Here is a 17,270-nt window from a genome sequence, read left to right on the forward strand (position 1 = left end):
TCTCCCCTGCTCCAGAGTGACGGTTATTAAAGAGCCCTGGGCAGCATCTCCATCACTTCATGGGGGCTGTGGTGCATTGAGGGGCAAAGGGTGGGATTCTCTGGGGTGGCTAGGAGGAGCTGGGCACAGTGGGAACTGGGGCACTGGGATATTGGGCTGGGGCTGGCTCAACGGACCTTATGGTGCACCCAGGACTGGGAGGGGTCCTCTAAAGGGGGTGTCTCCATCCCTGCCCTGATCCCAGAGCAGCCCTCTCAGCCCCCCAGGCCCAGCCCCCTAGCAGCAGCAGCAGCGTGGGCAGGGGCAGCCCGGGCCGGGGGCTTGCATTGGCGGGGCGGTCCCGGGTGGAGGCTGTGCGCGAGGGGCGGGGGCTGGCCGTGGGCGCCGGCTCCGGCGCGTGGTTGCACAGGGGCTGGGCACGGCAGGATGTCCTCTCAAGCTGGATGTTCAGCCAAGGGTCCCCCGGCGTGATCGACACGCAGCCCACTGCCTAGCAGGAGCGGAGATAGATGGGGACTGCAAATCCCCCTGGGAAGCCCGGAGAGAGAGGGTCAGATGGCTCTCGGTCTATCCCTCACTGGACACGCTCTGCTGTCCAGCCAGCCATCCCTGTACACATCTATATCCATCCATCCGTCCATCCATCCGTCCACTCCCCCATCCATCCATCTGTCCATCTATCTATCCATCCATAAGAACACAAGAACGGCCAGACTGGGTCAGACCAAAGGTCCATCCAGCCCAGTATCCTGTCTACCAACAGTGGCCAATGCCAGGTGCCCCAGAGGGAGTGACCCTAACAGGTAATGATCAGTGATCTCTCTCCTGCCATCCATCTCCACGCTCTGACGAACAGAGGCTAGGGACACCATCCATCCACCCCCCATCCATCCGTCCGTCCATCCATCCAATCCCTGCACCCCACACACACCTCTGCATCCAGCCATCCCTCTCACCCCTGGACATCCCCCAGCCAGCCATCTAGCCAGCCCCCCTACCCTACTTCCCTATGCACCCCCGCCAGCCCTCCCTAGGCCTAGACACACCCAGCCAGCCATTGGGATGCCTCTCGCTCCCATCAGCCCCCTCCCCAGCGCCACGGACGGTCCCCTTGAGCTGCACTTCTGGGGCTGCCCCCAATGGGAGTGGCCTGACCCCTCCAGTCCCTCCACCAAGCCAGCCAGTCCCCAGTCTGCAGCCGGATCAGGGCCAGTGCCCCCTAGAAGGGAAAGGCCCCATGTCCCATTCCCTGATCCTACTGCACTGGGAACCCAAGAGTCCTGGCTGCCCCCCCGCCCGCCCGGCAGCTCCGAGCCTGGCCCCTCCCTACCGATGGTGGCCATGCCGGCCCCGTGGAAGCACCTCGGGGAGTCATCATAGCAGCGGCTCTGCTGGGCCTGGCGCAGGGAGCAGCTCTCCGGGCTGGTCCCTATGCAGGCGTAGCACCAGAGGCTGGCAGAGGTGTTGTCTGGGGGCGCTGCGGGGGAGGGAAGAGGGGAAAAGGGTGAGGAACCAGCCCCCCTGACCTAGACGGAGTAGGGGGGACGGCGGGATGAGGGGAGGTGCAGAAACCCAAGCTCATCAGACACCCCTTGGCGGGGTGGGGGCCCGAAGGCGGGGGGGGCTGTGAGGACCTGAGCTGAGACCCAGAAAACCAGTTCACACAGAGCACCCCAAATCGCTGAGGATAGGATCGGGGCTGGCGCCCCCTGGAGGGGAAAGACCCCGTGCCCCATTCCCACTGAGCCAGCCAGTCCCTGCCCCGGGGCCGGATGGGAGCCAGCGCCCCCCGGAGGACGAGCTGGTTGTGGGAAAGGCCGGGATGTGGCAATTGTCCCAGTACCGGTGGTTGCAGAGGCTGGCGTTGCAGAAGCGGGTGTGAGAGTAGATGGGGAGATACGGCCCGTCGCGAACGCCGGAGAGGTCCCGATGCTGTGCCGCATGGCAGCCCTTCTTCACCACAACCAGCATCCGCTGGCCCCCTGGGGAGACGGGCCCCGCCGCGGGTGAGTGCAGGGGGCAGCAGGGAGTTCCACAGGTCTGCACCGGCTCACACCCGCAGGCCCAGCCACCCTGACATCCTGCCCCCACCCGCCCCCAGGATCAGCCCCATGGGCCCAGCCACCCTGACATCCTGCCCCCTCCCGCCCCCCAGGATCAGCCCCACGGGCCCAGCCACCCTGACATCCTGCCCCCTCCCGCCCCCCAGGATCAGCCCCACGGGCCCAGCCACCCTGACATCCTGCCCCCTTCCGCCCACCCAGGATCAGCCCCACGGACCCAGCCACCCTGACATCCTGCCCCCTCCTCCCCCGCCAGGATCAGCCCCACGGGCCCAGCCACCCTGACATCCTGCCCCCTCCTCCCCCGCCAGGATCAGCCCCACGGACCCAGCCACCCTGACATCCTGCCCCCTCCTTCCCCCGCAGGATCAGCCCCACGGGCCCAGCCACCCTGACATCCTGCCCCCTCCTCCCCGGCCAGGATCAGCCCCACGGGCCCAGCCACCCTGACATCCTGCCCCCTCCTCCCCGGCCAGGATCAGCCCCACGGGCCCAGCCACCCTGACATCCTGCCCCCTCCCGCCCCCCAGGATCATCCCCACGGGCCCAGCCACCCTGACATCCTGCCCCCACCCGCCCCCCAGGGTCAGCCCCATGGGCCCAGCCACCCTGACATCCTGCCCCCTCCTCCCACGCCAGGATCAGCCCCATGGGCCCAGCCACCCAGACATCCTGCCCCCTCCCGCCCCCCAGGATCAGCCCCATGGGCCCAGCCACCCTGACATCCTGCCCCCTCCCGCCCCCCAGGATCAGCCCCATGGGTCCAGCCACCCTGACATCCTGCCCCCTTCCGCCCACCCAGGATCAGCCCCATGGACCCATCTAGCCCGGTATCCCCCTGCCCCGGATCAGTCCATGGGCCCATCGAGCCCAGCATCCTGCCCCCTCCCGGATCAGCCCCCTGATGATCCCAGCTCTGTCCCTCGGGGAGTGGCGCAGCCCCGGGGTGCCCCAGATCTCCAGGCAGCGTTACCGATGCCCCAGGCGATCAGCCCCTCGGCACAGACGTTCTGCGCCGGCCCGCATGTGACCTGGGTACCTCGCCCAGAGAGACGCTGCCCGGGAAGGTGCCCACGTAGCTGCAGCACTCCAGATGGCCACGAGGAGAGAGGAGATGGGAGAGGGTGGGACAGAACCCAGGCGTCCTGGCTCCCAACCCCCCCTGCTCTAACCACTAGACCCCACTCCCCTCCCAGAGCCAGGACAGAACCCAGGCGTCCTGGCTCCCCGCCCCCACCCGCTCTAACCACTAGACCCCACTCCCCTCCCAGAGCCAGCAGAGAACCCAGGCATCCTGGCTCCCAGCCCCCCAGCCCCACTCTAATCACTAGATCCCGTGGCCCTCCCAGAGCTGGGACAGAACCCAGGCGTCCTGGCTCCCCGCCCTCACCCGCTCTAACCACTAGACCCCACTCCCCTCCCAGAGCTGGGACAGAACCCAGGCGTCCTGGCTCCCCGCCCTCACCCGCTCTAACCACTAGACCCCACTCCCCTCCCAGAGCCAGGAGAGAACCCAGGCGTCCTGGCTCCCCACCCTCACCCGCTCTAACCACTAGACCCCACTCCCCTCCCAGAGCCAGCAGAGAACCCAGGCGTCCTGGCTCCCCGCCCCCCCTGCTCTAACCACTAGACCCCACTCCCCTCCCAGAGCCAGCAGAGAACCCAGGCGTCCTGGCTCCCCGCCCATGCCCCCACCAGTAAACACAGGACCCAGCTGGACTCTGTGGAAATGTGTCAGTACCTTGAAGCAGCAGAGCTGAGAGCAGGGAGCAGAGCAGCGCCCCCTTCAGGGCCTGCCTGGAATCACTGAGGTGCATTTTCTTGGACACTCTCCAGTTTTCTGCAGGGAAAGGGTTAACATTGGATTGGGCCTCTCTGTGAGGTGAGCCAAGGACCCAGGAGTCCTGGCTCCCAGACCTCCCCCGTTCTAACCCACTAGATCCCATTCTCCTCCCAGAGCCAGGGATACAGTCCCAGAGTCCTGGATTCCAGCCCTGTTCACCTAACAGCTGCCCCACTGAAAACTTCTCGGAGTCTGCAGCACCTAGCACACTGGGGGGGGGCCCTGATCCAAGCCTGGAGCATGCCGGTGCGATATCAGTCCCATTGCTGCGGCTCATGATAATAATAAGTAAATATTAACCGATATATATTTACCCTATGCAAAATTACCCCATGGAACTCACTGCTACAGGACCTTGCCAAGGCCCTGTGCTTGGGGAGGGCTCACGGGGAGCAGGGGAGGGCAGTACAGCCCATGAGAGAACCCAGGGTTCCTACAAGGGGGATTAGAATAACTAGGACCCCCATGCTCCAGGCTGTGAGCGAACCGCCCCCTCACAAGGGTCAGGAAGGAACAACTCCCTTGGGCAGCTTATTCTACCACTGGCCACTTGTACCTTCCTCTGCAACTGCTGTAAGGATAAGACCTTTGTCTGCACGGCCTAAAGCCTCAGGCCTTCGCCTGCAGCCAGATTAAAAGAGCAGCCAAGCAGCAGCCATCGGTGGAGAAGCAGGAAGTCCCATCCTCGCATGCCATCTACATGACAGTAAAACAATGTCAAATCCGGCTGGTAAGAAGCAGCCCCTGTCCTAATGGCCCCCACGACCACCCCATAAAGAAACAGATCTTAAGATGGTTAAAAGAAATGTAGTTTGATAGTCTGTCCGGCAAGAAATCACTTCTCAACAGCTGTGGTCGGGAAATCCTCGTTTCTGTGTTGTTTTGTCATTACGGTCCCCACGTTCCTCTTGTTTCTCTCGCTGGTCTCTGTCTGGTTCTTTAATTGTTTCTGTCCGTTACAGAATGAATTTTGCTCGGTGTGAATTAATGAAGGCGGTGGGATTGGATTGGTTCGAGAATTTGGTTGCACTTTGTTAGGGTTGGTTAGTAACATTTTAGTGTAATAATCGGTTAAGGTACAGCTAAAAAAGGACTCAAATTTCACTATATACACTGGGGTCCAAAAGGACGTTCTTTGGGAACCAGCTCCAGGTCACAGCCCTCAAGATCAGAGCTGCCAGACCTCAACCCTCTGCCAATGATGTTGGGCAGAGATTGGAGTCCCCCAGATAGACCCGATCCTGACTGGCCATCAGGAAAAGGTGAGGGCTGTGGGGGGTTGGGATGGGGATGGGGGGTTTGGGGTGTGGGAGAGGTTCAGGGCTAGGGCAGAGGATTGGGGTGGGGGGTGAGGGCTGAGGGCTGTGGGGTGGGGTGGGGATGAGGGGTTTGGGGTGTGGGAGAGGCTCAGGGCTAGGGCCAAGGGTTGGGGTGTATGCAGGGCCGTCCTGAGGATTTGTGGGGCCCTACGCAGTGTTATTAAACGGGTGCCCCTGGGCCCGACAGCAGCCTGAGCTCACAGCCTGGGGAGGCCGGGGGGGACGAGGCAGCAAAGGATAACAAGATGGCAGAAAGTCAGTTCCCCGCAGAGACCTCCGGACCCTCTCCCTCACGCACAATGGACGTGCAGAAGGCACCTAATGAACAGCACTAAACTTGGGAATTAAAAATGTCCGCCCCAGGTTCTTGATCTGCCCTGAAGTTTGTCAGACATGTATTTGCCAAAGCTCTGTGGGAAGGGCGAGTCCGCTACCCTGCTGAACACAACCCTAAATATGATGGGACACACGAGGCTGCTCTTCTCTGTTTTACATTTTCTTAATCAGTATTTCTAAGCCGATTTTATATTTTAAATGTACTCTTAAGCCTTCATCGTTCCAGATTACTACATGTTTAACTCACTGAAACAAAGACATTCTTGTCAATTAACCAGCCCCGGAGGGTTAGTGCCTTCATAGCAATGCTCATTGCTTGTCGAACAAGGGAACACGCATTTACTTTGTGTCCGGTGGCACCTTAAAGACTAACAGATTGATGTGGGCATAAGCTTTCGTGGGCTAGAACCCACTTCATCAGATGCATGGGGTGAAATGACAGGAGCAGGCGTTGTTATCCTGACACATGAGGGACGGGAGTTACCTCACAGGTGGAGAACCGGTGCTGACAGGGCCAATTCGATCCGGGGGGGATGTGGTCCACTCCCAATAAGAGATGAGGAGGTGTCAATTCCCGGAGAGGCAAAGCTGCTTCTGTAATGAGCCAGCCACTCCCAGGCCCTATTCAGGCCCAAATTAATGGTGTTAAATTTCCAAATGAATTTTAGTTCTGCTGTTTCTCTTTGAACTCTGTTTCTGAAGTTTTTTTGTTCACGTACAGCTACTTTCAAATCTGTTATCGAATGTCCAGGGAGGTTGAAGTGTTCTCCCACTGGCTTTTGTATGTCAGCGTTCCTGACGTCCGATTTGTGTCCATTTATTCTTTTACGTAGGGACTGTCCGGTCTGGCCAAGGTACATGGCAGAGGGGCATTGCTGGCACAGGATGGCATACATCACATTGGTAGACGTGCAGGTGAACGAGCCCCCGATGGTGTGGCTGAGGTGGTTGGGTCCTCTGATGGTGTCACTAGAATAGATCTGGGGACAGAGAAGGCAATGAGGTTTGTTACAGGGGTTGGTTCCTGGGTTGGTGGTCCTGGGTTGGTTCCTGGGTTGGTTTCTGTGGTGTGGTGTGTGGTTGCTGGTGAATATTTGCTTCAGTTTGGGGGGCTAACTGTAAGCAAGGACTGGCCTGTCTCTCAAGGTCTGGGAGGGTGAGGGATCGTTTTCCAGGATAGGTTGTAGATCGTTGATAATGTGCTGGAGAGGTTTTAGCTGGGGGCTTGTACGTGATGGCCAGTGGCGTTCTGTTATTTTCCTTGTTGGGCCTGTCCTGTAGTAGGAGATTTCTGGGTACCCATCTCGCTCTGTCAATCTGTTTCCTCACTTCCCCAGGTGCGTATTGTAGTTGTAAGAACACTTGATAAAGATCTTGTAAGTGTTTGTCTCTGTCTGAGGGGTGGGAGCAAATGCGGTTGCATCTTAGGGCTTGGCTGTAGACAACGGATTGTGTGATGTGTCCTGGATGGAAGCTGGAGGCATGTAGGTAGGCATAGCGGTCAGTAGGTTCCCGGTATAGGGTGGTGTTTATGTGACCATCGCTTATTTGCACTGTAGTGTCCAGGAAGTGGATCTCTTATGTGCACTGGTCCAGGCTGAGGTTGATGGTGGGATGGAAATTGTTGAAATCCAGGTGGAATTCCTCAAGGGCCTCCTTCCCGTGGGTCTGTTTGATGAAGACGTCATCAATGTAGAGCAAGTAGAGGAGGGCGCTAGGGGACGAGAGCTGAGAAGCGTTGTTCTGAGTCAGCCATGGAAATGTTGGCATAGTGAGGGGACAGGGAGTGGCTGGCTCATTACAGAAGCAGCTTTGCCTCTCCGGGAATTGACACCTCCTCATCTCTTATTGGGAGTGGACCACATCCCCCCCGGATCGAATTGGCCCTGTCAGCACCGGTTCTCCACCTGTGAGGTAACTCCCGTCCCTCATGTGTCAGGATAACAACGCCTGCTCCTGTCATTTCACCCCATGCATCTGATGAAGTGGGTTCTAGCCCACGAAAGCTTATGCCCACATCAATCTGTTAGTCTTTAAGGTGCCACCGGACACAAAGTAAATGCGTGTTCCCTTGTTCGACAAGCAATGAGCATTGCTATGAAGGCACTAACCCTCCGGGACTGGTTAATTGAAAAGAATGTCTTTGTTTCAGTGAGTTAAACATGTAGTAATCTGGAACGATGAAGGCTTAAGAGTACATTTAAACGATAAAATCAGCTTAGAAATACTGATTAAGAAAATGTAAACCAGAGAAGAGCAGCCTCGTGTGTCCCATCATATTTAGGGTTGTGTTCAGCAGGGCAGCGGACTCGCCCTTCCCACAGAGCTTTGGCAAACAAATGTCTGACAAACTTCAGGGCAGATCAAGAACCTGGGGCGGACATTTTTAATTCCCAAGTTTAGTGCTGTTCATTAGGTGCCTTCTGCACGTCCATTGTGCGTGAGGGAGAGGGTCCGGGGGTCTCTGCGGGGAACTGTGATTTTCTGCCATCTTGTTATCCTTTGCTGCCTCGTCCCCCCCGGCCTCCCCAGGCTGCGAGCTCGGGATGCTGTCGGGCCCAGGGGCACCCGTTTAATAACACTGCGTAGGGCCCCACAAATCCTCAGGACGGCCCTGGGCGGCAGGCGGGGCCAGGGCAGGGACCTGGCCCCAGACATTGCTGGGCCCATGGAACTCGCCACCTGTGGAGGAGGGTGCAGCCAGCGCGGGGGCCAGGGGTCTGGCTCGAGGCTGGAGGATCCCAAACGAGCTCAGAGGAGGGTACAGACGGGAGGGGATGAGCTCCGAGAGCTGCCAGGCTCCCCAGCCAAGCTCCCAGACCGAACCCCAGGAGCCAAGAGGCGTGGGGTGCCCCACAGACACCTGCAGCCCATAGGGGCCCTCCAGCGCCGCACCCAGCCCTTGGGAGCAGCAGAGGACCCTGCTGTAGCCCATCCCCAGGGCAAGAGGGCACCACCTGGCATTTCCCTGCACCCGTCTCCCTCTACCCAGGATTGGGACCCAATCCAGCCCTCCCTGCTTCGGGGCAGGGGCAGGGCCTGGGGGGAGCAGCAGGTACCTAGGCCGTGGCTCGGCAACCTTCCAAGGGCCAAGGGCTCCTCTGTGTTCAGCACCCCAGCTCCAAAATCCTGGGCTCCCACCGGCCCTCGCCAGCCTGCCGCTTCCCCAAGGAGGCTGTGTGACAGGACGTTGCCCAAGAGCAGCTCTTCCGTTGGCACAAACAGCCCGCGAGTAGGCACAGCAACGGAGGCCTCCACCCCCTCCCACTACCCGCCTCCCCTCCGCAAGGAATCCCATCGCAGCCCCACGCAGACCAGGAGAGAACCCAGGAGTCCTGGCTCCCAGCGCCCCCTGCTCTAACCCACCAGCCCCCACTCCCCTGCCAGGGCTGGGGAGAGAACCCAGGAGTCCTGGCTCCCAGCCCCCTCTGCTCTAAACACTAGCCCCACTTCCGTCCCAGAGATGGGGTAGAACTGGGGTACTGACTGGAGTACTGACCACCTTTCGCCCCAGAGGGAGCTCACGCCACATGACATGGCCTGCACTGATTTTGCAAGGCCTCAGCAGCCAGCAAGAGACCCTGACGCCCCTCCTCTAAGTCTCAGCTGCCCTGGAGCTGACGCCCAAAGAATCCCCGGCAGCTGCCCTGGGACCCTCGGAGCCAGGCCGGCAGGAGAGCCCAGCACCATCTGGGCAGGGCCGGCTGAGGGGAAATGCCCCCTTCCTTGCTAGAGAGCCCCTGGCGTCGCCCATGTGAGCTGGTGCCAGCCCCCTTGCCTGGTCTGCAGTGCTGCCCGCCCCTACCCCACAGGGAGAGCTCCGGGAAGGGGACGTGGAGGGGATGTGGTCGCCCCCACCTCAAAAAAGATCTATTGGGATTGGAAAAGGTTCAGAAAAGGGCAACCAAAATGATGAGGGGTCTGGAACGGCTGCCATGTGAGGAGAGATTAATACGAGTGGGACTTTTCAGCTTGGAAAAGAGGAGACTAAGGGGGGATATGATAGAGGTCTATAAAACCATGACTGGTGTGGAGAAAGTAGATAAGGAAGTGTTGTTTACTCCTTCTCATAACACAAGAACAAAACAAACAAAAGGAAGTACTTCTTCACACAACGCACAGTCAACCTGTGGAACTCCTTGCCAGAGGATATGGTGAAGGCCAAGACTATAACAGGGTTCAAACAAGAACTAGATACGTTCATGGAGGACAGGTCCATCGATGGCTACTAGCCAGGATGGGCAGGGATGGTGGCCCTGGCCTCTGTTTGCCAACAGCTGGGAATAGGCGACAGGGGATGGGTCACTTGGCGATTCCCTGTTCTGTTCATTCCCCCTGGGGCACCGGGCACTGGCCACTGTCAGTAGCACACTGGGCTAGGTGGAGCCTTGGTCTGACCCAGTCTGGCCGTTCTTATGGTCTTATGAGGGAGAGCTCGTTCTCCGGGTAGGGCAGGCGGGCGAAGTGAGGCCCGATGCCCATTTCCTGCCCTGGCTCCCTGAGCAGCGGTCGCCACCAGTGCCCACCCGTAAGGCCGGTCCTGCCACTGCCATCCCAACGGGGCACGTCTGGGCCCTGGGGAACCCGGCTGGGCACCCTGGTGGAAACCAGCCCACGAGGGAGGCGGTGGAATAGAACCCAGGAGTCCTGGCTCCCAGCCTGCCTGCAGTAACCACTAGACCCCACTCCCCTCTCAGAGCCAGGGAGAGAACCCAGGAGTCCTGACCCCCCACTGCGCTAACCACTAGACTCCCCTTTTCCCCGCCCCCCCCACACCCCGAGTCAGGGAGAGAACCCAGGAGTCCTGGCTCCCAGCCCCCCAAGGACAGTTCCTTGGCGTGCTGTAGATCGACAGTGCTGTCCCCTTTTACCTGCCCGTCCCCGCCCCGGAGCCAGGTGGGGCTGGTGCCCCCTGGAGGGGAAGGGCCTCCTGGCCCATCCCTTGCCCCCTCCCTCTGAGTCTTCCCCTGGGTGTGTCCCTGTTTCCGAGGCCTGGGACAAGGGGGGCCCCGTGCTCCCCACACCCCTGCCCCAATGACTCAGGAGCTGCCTGGTGCCAGCTCTGGGGAAGGGAAGGATTCGCCCTGGGGTGCAGGGGGGCGGGTGAGACAAGGGAGGGGCAGCTGCGTGTCTGGACTCGGGGGTCTGTTACCAGCTGCACCCCAATATCCTGGATGTCGGGCCTCTTCCTCCCCTCCTGAGCAGCCTCAGGGTCCGCCCAGGCTGGGGTCGGGGTCCTGGGGGGGGCAATGTATTGCAGGGGGGGCAGAGCTCCCCAACAACACACACAGCACGTCCACACATGCTCATACCCCCACCCACCTACCCAGCAAAACACAACCCTGCTCGGGAGAGAACCCAGGAGTCCTCCTCTAACCACCAGACCCCACTCCCCTCCCAGAGCCAGGGAGAGAACCCAGGCGTCCTGGCTCCCAGCCCCCTGCTCTAACCACTATACCTGGTGTCTAGGGGGCTGGTTGCCACACATATGAGCACCCATGTTGGTTGCGTCTTTCGTGACTCCTCCGGGCCAGGGCTGAGGCTGGGCCCTCGCTGCCAGCTCATGCCAGGGGCCAGGCGCTGAGTCAGGCAGCGATACGGGGCCCCAGGGCAGGCTGGGGTCACTCAACAAGTCAGTGTGTCCTGCTGACCCAGTCCTGGCCCCAAGGCCCCAGTGTGACGCTAGGGGGCTCAGCAGAGGGCACCGGGCCACAGGGAGCAGACAGAGGGGACACAGCCGGGGGCACCGTGCTGAGGGGGAGCAGGACGGGGGGCTCAGCGGGAAGACAGGGGCCACAGCCAGGGGGACTCCCTGGGGGGCGCTGTGCTGTGGGGAGCAGGGCGGGGGGCTCACAGGGGTCGCCCTGGGGTGGGAGGTTCAGAAGGGAGGTGGGGGACTCGGCAGGGGGCGCTGTGCTGCGGGGAGCGGGGCAGGGGACTGGGCACCGGCTGCCATGCCATGGGGAGCTGGTTGGGGGCGCTTACCCCTCACCATTGCTGGGGGCCTCCCCAGTTCCGATCCGCCCCAAGGCCTCCCCGGGCTCCTGCTCCCCCCGGTGCCGAGCCCCCAGCGTTGACGCTGCCCCACGAAGGCGTTGCCCGCTCCCCCGACTGGCTGGACCGGTTCCTGGGAGAGCCACCGCCCTGGTACCGACGCGCCAGGGCTTGGTGCTGGGGAGGCAACGTGAATAATCACCGGCCCGGGGCCCCGCAGCAAAGCCAGGGAAGGTGGGATGTGCAAGGGGGGGTGGGGACGCCCCGCCCCATCTGCTTCCTCTTATTTATCGTCTTAGCTTAGCGCTGGCAGCCGGAGTCGCGTGGAAGCTGCCGGGAGCCGAGAGAACCCGCCTGGTCGAGGCAGACGCAGCCATGGGAGCCCCCTGCCCCCCGAGAGCCGGCCCCCTTCTCCTGTTGGCGGCCGCACTGCTCCTCCAAGGTAAGGGGCCCGGCAGCACGCTGCTCCAGAGGGGACGAGACTGGGGGAGCCCCCCCCGTCCCCCAGGTTGGAGGGGTCGATCGGGCCCGGGGCACATTGATGGGGTGTTTTCATCTCAGCTGCATCTGCCAGGGGAACCCTGCTCCTTGGAGAGAATGACTGAGTCATGGCATGATAATCCAGCCCCAGGCCGGGGGGCTGGCTGGGCAATGGGGACACGGAGCCTTTCCCCTCTAGGGGGCGCCGGCTCCCATCCAGTCCCAGCGTGGTGGGCTGGCTGGCTCAGGGGGGCAAGGCATGGGCACAGGGCCTTTCCCCTCTAGGATCTCCTGGAGAGGGGACTCCCAGCTCAACGACCCCCCCTTCCTCAGTTCTGGGGGCTGTCAATTGACTCCGTTCTCCATGCTGGAATGGGAGGGGGCAGCCGTTAAGGCCATGGGATTGGGGGGGGGCAGGGGTGCCGTGCCTGCTGGGACAGGTTGCTCCACCTGGAATGGGTCTGGGGCACAGTGCCAACTGGGAGGACTCCTCCCAGGGACGCCAGCCTCACCCCGGGGTGGGGTCACCCCCATCCTGGAGCTGACACAGCCTCCCACTGGAAAAGGGGGAGGTCTGTCGCCCATGCAAGTGTTCGTGAGAAACGGTGCAAAACAGAAGTGCAAATGCAAGTGCAAGTTCCCAGACAAATGGTGCGAAGAGGAAAGCCAGCGTGCAAGCGTCCGTGGGAACGCCTGGAGAAAATGGTGCAAAGAGGAGGTGGCAAATCTCTGCACATGTACAGTGGAAATAACGCAACGAGGGCAGGGAGATGGGCCACCCGCCATGAGAATTTACAGAGCCGGGGGCGGGGGGGTCCAGAGAGGAGGGAAAGGGAGCGCTCTTCTAGCGTGTTAAAACTGGTGCAAAAGGGGAGAGGAAATGTGCCACCGAATTTCTACGAAGGTGCACAGGGGCGTAAAACACAGGCAGACCCACTCGAATGTTTATGAAGCAGGAGTTTGGGGAACAATCCATGAGGCGGAGAAAGGGGACAATTGACATGTAAAATTACACAGGAAACGTGTCACCCGGGAAAGGGTCCAAATTGACATGCCAAGCTATGTGGGAAAGGTGAAAATTGGCACGTAAGATGATGTGAAAATTGACATGCGAAATTACATGGGACAACATAAAAATTAACAGGCAAAGTTGCAAGGGAAAGGTGAAAATTAACATCAATTGTCATGTTTCCGTGTAATTTGACGTGCTAATTTTCACCTTTCTTTGCAAATTTGCATAATAACTTTCACGTGGTCCCATGTCAATTGTCACGTCTCCGTGTCATTTGACATGCAACATTACAAGGGAAAGGTGAAAATTGTACATACGGAGTTATACAGGGAAACGTGTGAATTCCCACGGGAAAGTGCAAAAGTGGCGAGGGAAGGGTGCAAATCTGCGTGCAAAAGCAGGTGAGAATCTGTGCAAGGAGAGGGAGCCGTGCAAACAGCTCTGCAAAATTACCCGGGAAAACGCACAAACGTCACCTGCCTTTGAGAGATTGGGGTCCCTCCGCTACCGGGGACAGGCCCAGGTAGGTCCTTGCACAGGTGTGCCAGCCACGCGGGGTTTCACCGGGATTCCCTCCCCCCATGCAGGAGCCACGGCCCTGACGTGCCACAGCTGTGTGGAGCGCAGCGACGGCGGCTGCAGCCCCGAGAAGATGAAGACGATCTCGTGTCCTGCCGACACCCAAGTGTGCGTGGAAACCGTGGCGGCCGTGAAATGGAGTGAGTGGGCCCGCGGGGTGAGGGCTGGGAGCCAGGACGCCTGGGTTCTAGCCCTGGCTCTGGGAGGCGACTGGGGTCTAGTGGTTGGAGCAGGGCAGGCTGGGGCTAGGACTCCTGGGTTCTCGCCCTGGCTTTGGGAGGGGAGGGGAGTCTAGTGGTTAGAGCGGGGAGGCTGGGTTCTAGCCCTGGCTCTGGGAGGTTGGAGCAGGGGAGGCTGCGGACAGGACTCCTGGGTTCTCTCCCCAGCTCTGGGAAGGGAGGGGAGTCTAGTGATTAGAGCAGGGGGGCTAGGAGCCAGGACTCCTGGGTTCTAGCCCTGAGTCTGGGAGGCAACTGGGGTCTAGTGGTTGGAGCAGGGCAGGCTGGGGACAGGACTCCTGGGTTCTAGCCCTGGCTCGGGGCGGGGAGTGGGGTCTAGTGGGTTAGAGAAGGGGGAGCTGGGTTCCGTCTCCAGGTCTGGGAGGGGGAAGCTGGGATCCAGGACGCCTGGGTTCTCTCCCGGCTCGCTCACCCCCCGGCTGTCTCCCCAGGCCACGGGCAGTTCCTGGTGGGCGAGAAGGGCTGCGGCCTGGGCAGACCGGGCACCAACGACAAGGGCGTGGACCTGCACGGCATCCTCGCCTTCTCCCAGGTGCACAATTGCAACAGCAGCCTCTGCAACTCCCGGCTGGACATCCAGGCCATGGCGCTGCAGCCGATGGGTAAGTGCCCCACCGCGGGGAGGAGGCTGCGGGGAGGGGCCAGCCCCCCACCTCCTCCTCTCTAACTGCCCCCCCTTTGCCTGGTCGCCAGGTAACGAGAGCGCCCGGGTGCCCAACGGGCTGGAGTGCTACAACTGCCAAGGCAACGAGGCCTGCTCTGCCAGCAACGCCACGGTGGTGAAGTGCTACGACGGGTACCAGGGCTGCTTCCACGGCAACGTCACCATGAAAGTCGGTGAGGCCCGGGCGGGAGGCTCAGAGGCAGCCCCTTCTGGGGCGAGGCGCGGCCGCTGTTTGGCCGCCGCAGGGAGCCGTTTCGGGTGGGAAGCCAGGGCGGTTCAGGGGAGCCGGGCGCAATCCCCACGATGGCGGGCTGGCCAGGACACCGGGGTCCGCGCCCCGACGGGGGGCCAAGGGCCTGGCAGATCTTTGCAAATCGTGCTCTGGCCGTGAATCTCTCCCCCGCCCCGCACTCCGAACTCCCGGAAAGGCAGCCCCCGCTGCAGCCCAGTGCCCCCTAGTGGCACATTGGGGCCAGCACTGACAGCAAGGGGAGGCCCCCCCCACTCCCTAGAGCACAGCGCCCCCTTGTGGTGCATCGGGGCCAGCACGGACAGCCGGGGGAGGGACCCCCCACTCCCTAGAGCACAGCGCCCCCTTGTGGTGCATCAGGGCCAGCACGGACAGCCAGGGGAGGGACCCCCCACTCCCTAGAGCACAGCGCCCCCTGTGGTGCATCAGGGCCAGCACGGACAGCCAGGGGAGGGACCCCCCAATCCCTAGAGCACAGCGCCCCCTTGTGGTGCATCGGGGCCAGCACGGACAGCCAGGGGAGGGCCTCCCCTCTCCCTACAGCACAGCGCCCCCTAGTGGTGCATCGGGGCCAGCACGGACAGCCCGGGGAGGGACCCCCCACTCCCTAGAGCACAGCGCCCCCTTGTGGTGCATCAGGGCCAGCACGGACAGCCAGGGGAGGGACCCCCCACTCTCTACAGCACAGTGCCCCCTAGTGGCACATTGGGACCAGCATGGACACCCAGGGGAGGGCCTCCCCTCTCCCTACAGCACAGCGCCCCCTAGTGGTGCATCGGGGCCAGCACCAACAGCTAGGGGCGGGCCCCCTGTTTCCCCCACACACACTCCCTACAGCACAGTGCCCCCTAGTGGTGCATCGGGCCAGCCCTGACTGCCGGAGGAGGGCCCCCTGTTTCCCCCACACACACTCCCTACAGCACAGCCAGGGCCGGATTAACCTTTTGTGGGCCCAGCGCCACACATATTTGTGGGCCCCCATGGGGCAATGGAGCCTGGTGTGGGAATGTCGGTCCCCACAGCAAGGGGCCAGCCAGAGGCAATGGGGCATGGCAGGGGGGCCCTACCCCTCCCAGCCCAGTGCGAGGGCACCATTTACAGACCGGCAGTTGCCAGACGCACACTGGGCCGCCCAGCCCTCTGCTGCCAGCGCGCCCCCTTCCCCTCGGGGCTGGCGGGGCCTCGGGGCGCAGGGCAGGCGGAGCGGGCCGGGGCCCCTTCTGAGCATGGGCCTGGCCACCGGCGCCACTGCAAAGCCGGCACTGAGCCCAGCGCCCCCTCGCCGTGCATCGGGGCCGGCACCGGCAGCCGGGAGAGGGTCCCCACCCCGCTCCCTGCAGCACAGTGCCCCCCAGCGCCGCGGCCCCGCCCCTGACTCTCCCCCGTCCCGTCTCCTCTCCTCCAGGCAACTTCTCGCTGAGCCGCCCCATCAAGGGCTGCGTGCAGGACAAGGACTGCACCAAGGAGGCAAAGGGCAGTGCGGTCGTCAGCCTGGTGGGCTCCTGCTGCTCCGGCCACCTCTGCAACAGGGACCTGACCAACAAGACCTTCTTCGCCCCCATCATCCCCCGGCTGGAGGTCATGCCCGGCCACGGGGCCAACGCCACGGGTGCCAACGCCACAGCCAATGCCATGGCCACGACGGCCGCCGCCACGGTCCCGGCCCCCGCCGTGGTCACCGCCGCTGCCACGCCCCCGCCGCCGGACCACGGGGACCACGAGGACCTCATCCGGGACGACCGCCGCGTCACCGCGGAGAGCGAGCGGCGGTACAACCCGGGCGTCAAGCTGCCAGGCGGCGGGAAGGGGGGCGCGGCGGGGCTGAGCGCCTCGGCCTGGCTGGTCTTGCTCGGGTCTGCCTTGCTCCTGTGAAGGGGGCACCGAGGAGGGGAAACGGCACGAGACGCCCCCCCCCACCCATTGCCCCCCCACCCATCACCCCGACCCCCGTTCCGCTGGCCAGCCTCCCCCAGACTTCTTCAACTCCAGCCAGGCTTCGGCCTATGCATGGCGGCCATCTTCTTAGTTGAGCATCAGCTCTTGACGCCAGGCCGGGTTGTCCCTGTTGGCGCCACCAGGCGGGCCTAAGTCTGCAGGTTGCATCTTCGTGTGTCAGAGCCCCATCCTCACGACACCTGGCCTTCCCTTCGGCCTCCCCGCAGCAGCCATCTTGGTCTGGAAGCGGCGTGGCTTGATGTCCCTCTCGGGCATCTTTTGTAGTTTCCCCGTCACGCAAAGCCTCCATGGTTTTTTTTGACCACCAGGGAGCCCTTCTCATGGCACCACCACAAATCCAGGCTTCCCTTTGGCTTGCACAAGGCAGCCATCTTGGTTGCAAGTGGCCTAGTTTTGCCTACTTGCAGTAGCCAACTTGTTTTTTAAGTGGGGGGGAACAACACGGAGGGGGAAAAGCGACACAGCCCCTGCCCTCCAGAACAAATTCCCACGTGCTGCCTTCCCAAATCACAGGCCACATTCTTATAGCAGTGCA

At 61.9% G+C, this 17,270-nt stretch overlaps 2 protein-coding genes across 2 annotated transcripts; one reads left to right on the forward strand and one right to left on the reverse strand.

The window, feature by feature from the left end:
- Window positions 1–208: 208 nt before the first annotated feature.
- LOC144279384 (ly6/PLAUR domain-containing protein 5-like) lies at window positions 209–4,510 on the reverse strand. Its single transcript, XM_077840871.1, is given in 8 exon segments — window positions 209–528; window positions 1,331–1,480; window positions 1,809–1,982; window positions 3,037–3,096; window positions 3,099–3,157; window positions 3,372–3,381; window positions 3,805–3,903; window positions 4,463–4,510. Coding segments are annotated over 7 exon segments (849 nt in total). The 5' UTR covers window positions 3,881–3,903; window positions 4,463–4,510.
- A 7,420-nt stretch (window positions 4,511–11,930) lies between these two features.
- On the forward strand, window positions 11,931–16,651 carry LYPD3 (LY6/PLAUR domain containing 3). Its single transcript, XM_077840932.1, has 5 exons — window positions 11,931–11,997; window positions 13,635–13,766; window positions 14,297–14,467; window positions 14,559–14,702; window positions 16,185–16,651. Exons 1-5 carry the CDS (start codon window positions 11,931–11,933, stop codon window positions 16,649–16,651), a joined length of 981 nt encoding a protein of 326 aa, XP_077697058.1.
- Window positions 16,652–17,270: the final 619 nt, after the last annotated feature.

This window comes from Eretmochelys imbricata, chromosome 24, assembly GCF_965152235.1.
Source record: "Eretmochelys imbricata isolate rEreImb1 chromosome 24, rEreImb1.hap1, whole genome shotgun sequence".
In the NCBI taxonomy this organism is placed as follows: domain Eukaryota; kingdom Metazoa; phylum Chordata; order Testudines; family Cheloniidae; genus Eretmochelys; species Eretmochelys imbricata.

Bases quoted from the DNA above. Each gene is read 5' to 3' on its own strand.
- LYPD3 (XM_077840932.1), top strand. From the start codon at position 11,931: ATGGGAGCCCCCTGCCCCCCGAGAGCCGGCCCCCTTCTCCTGTTGGCG. The intron at 13,767-14,296 runs GTGAGTGGGCCC...CTGTCTCCCCAG, and splicing joins CGTGGCGGCCGTGAAATGGA to GCCACGGGCAGTTCCTGGTG. The intron at 14,703-16,184 runs GTGAGGCCCGGG...CCTCTCCTCCAG, and splicing joins CAACGTCACCATGAAAGTCG to GCAACTTCTCGCTGAGCCGC.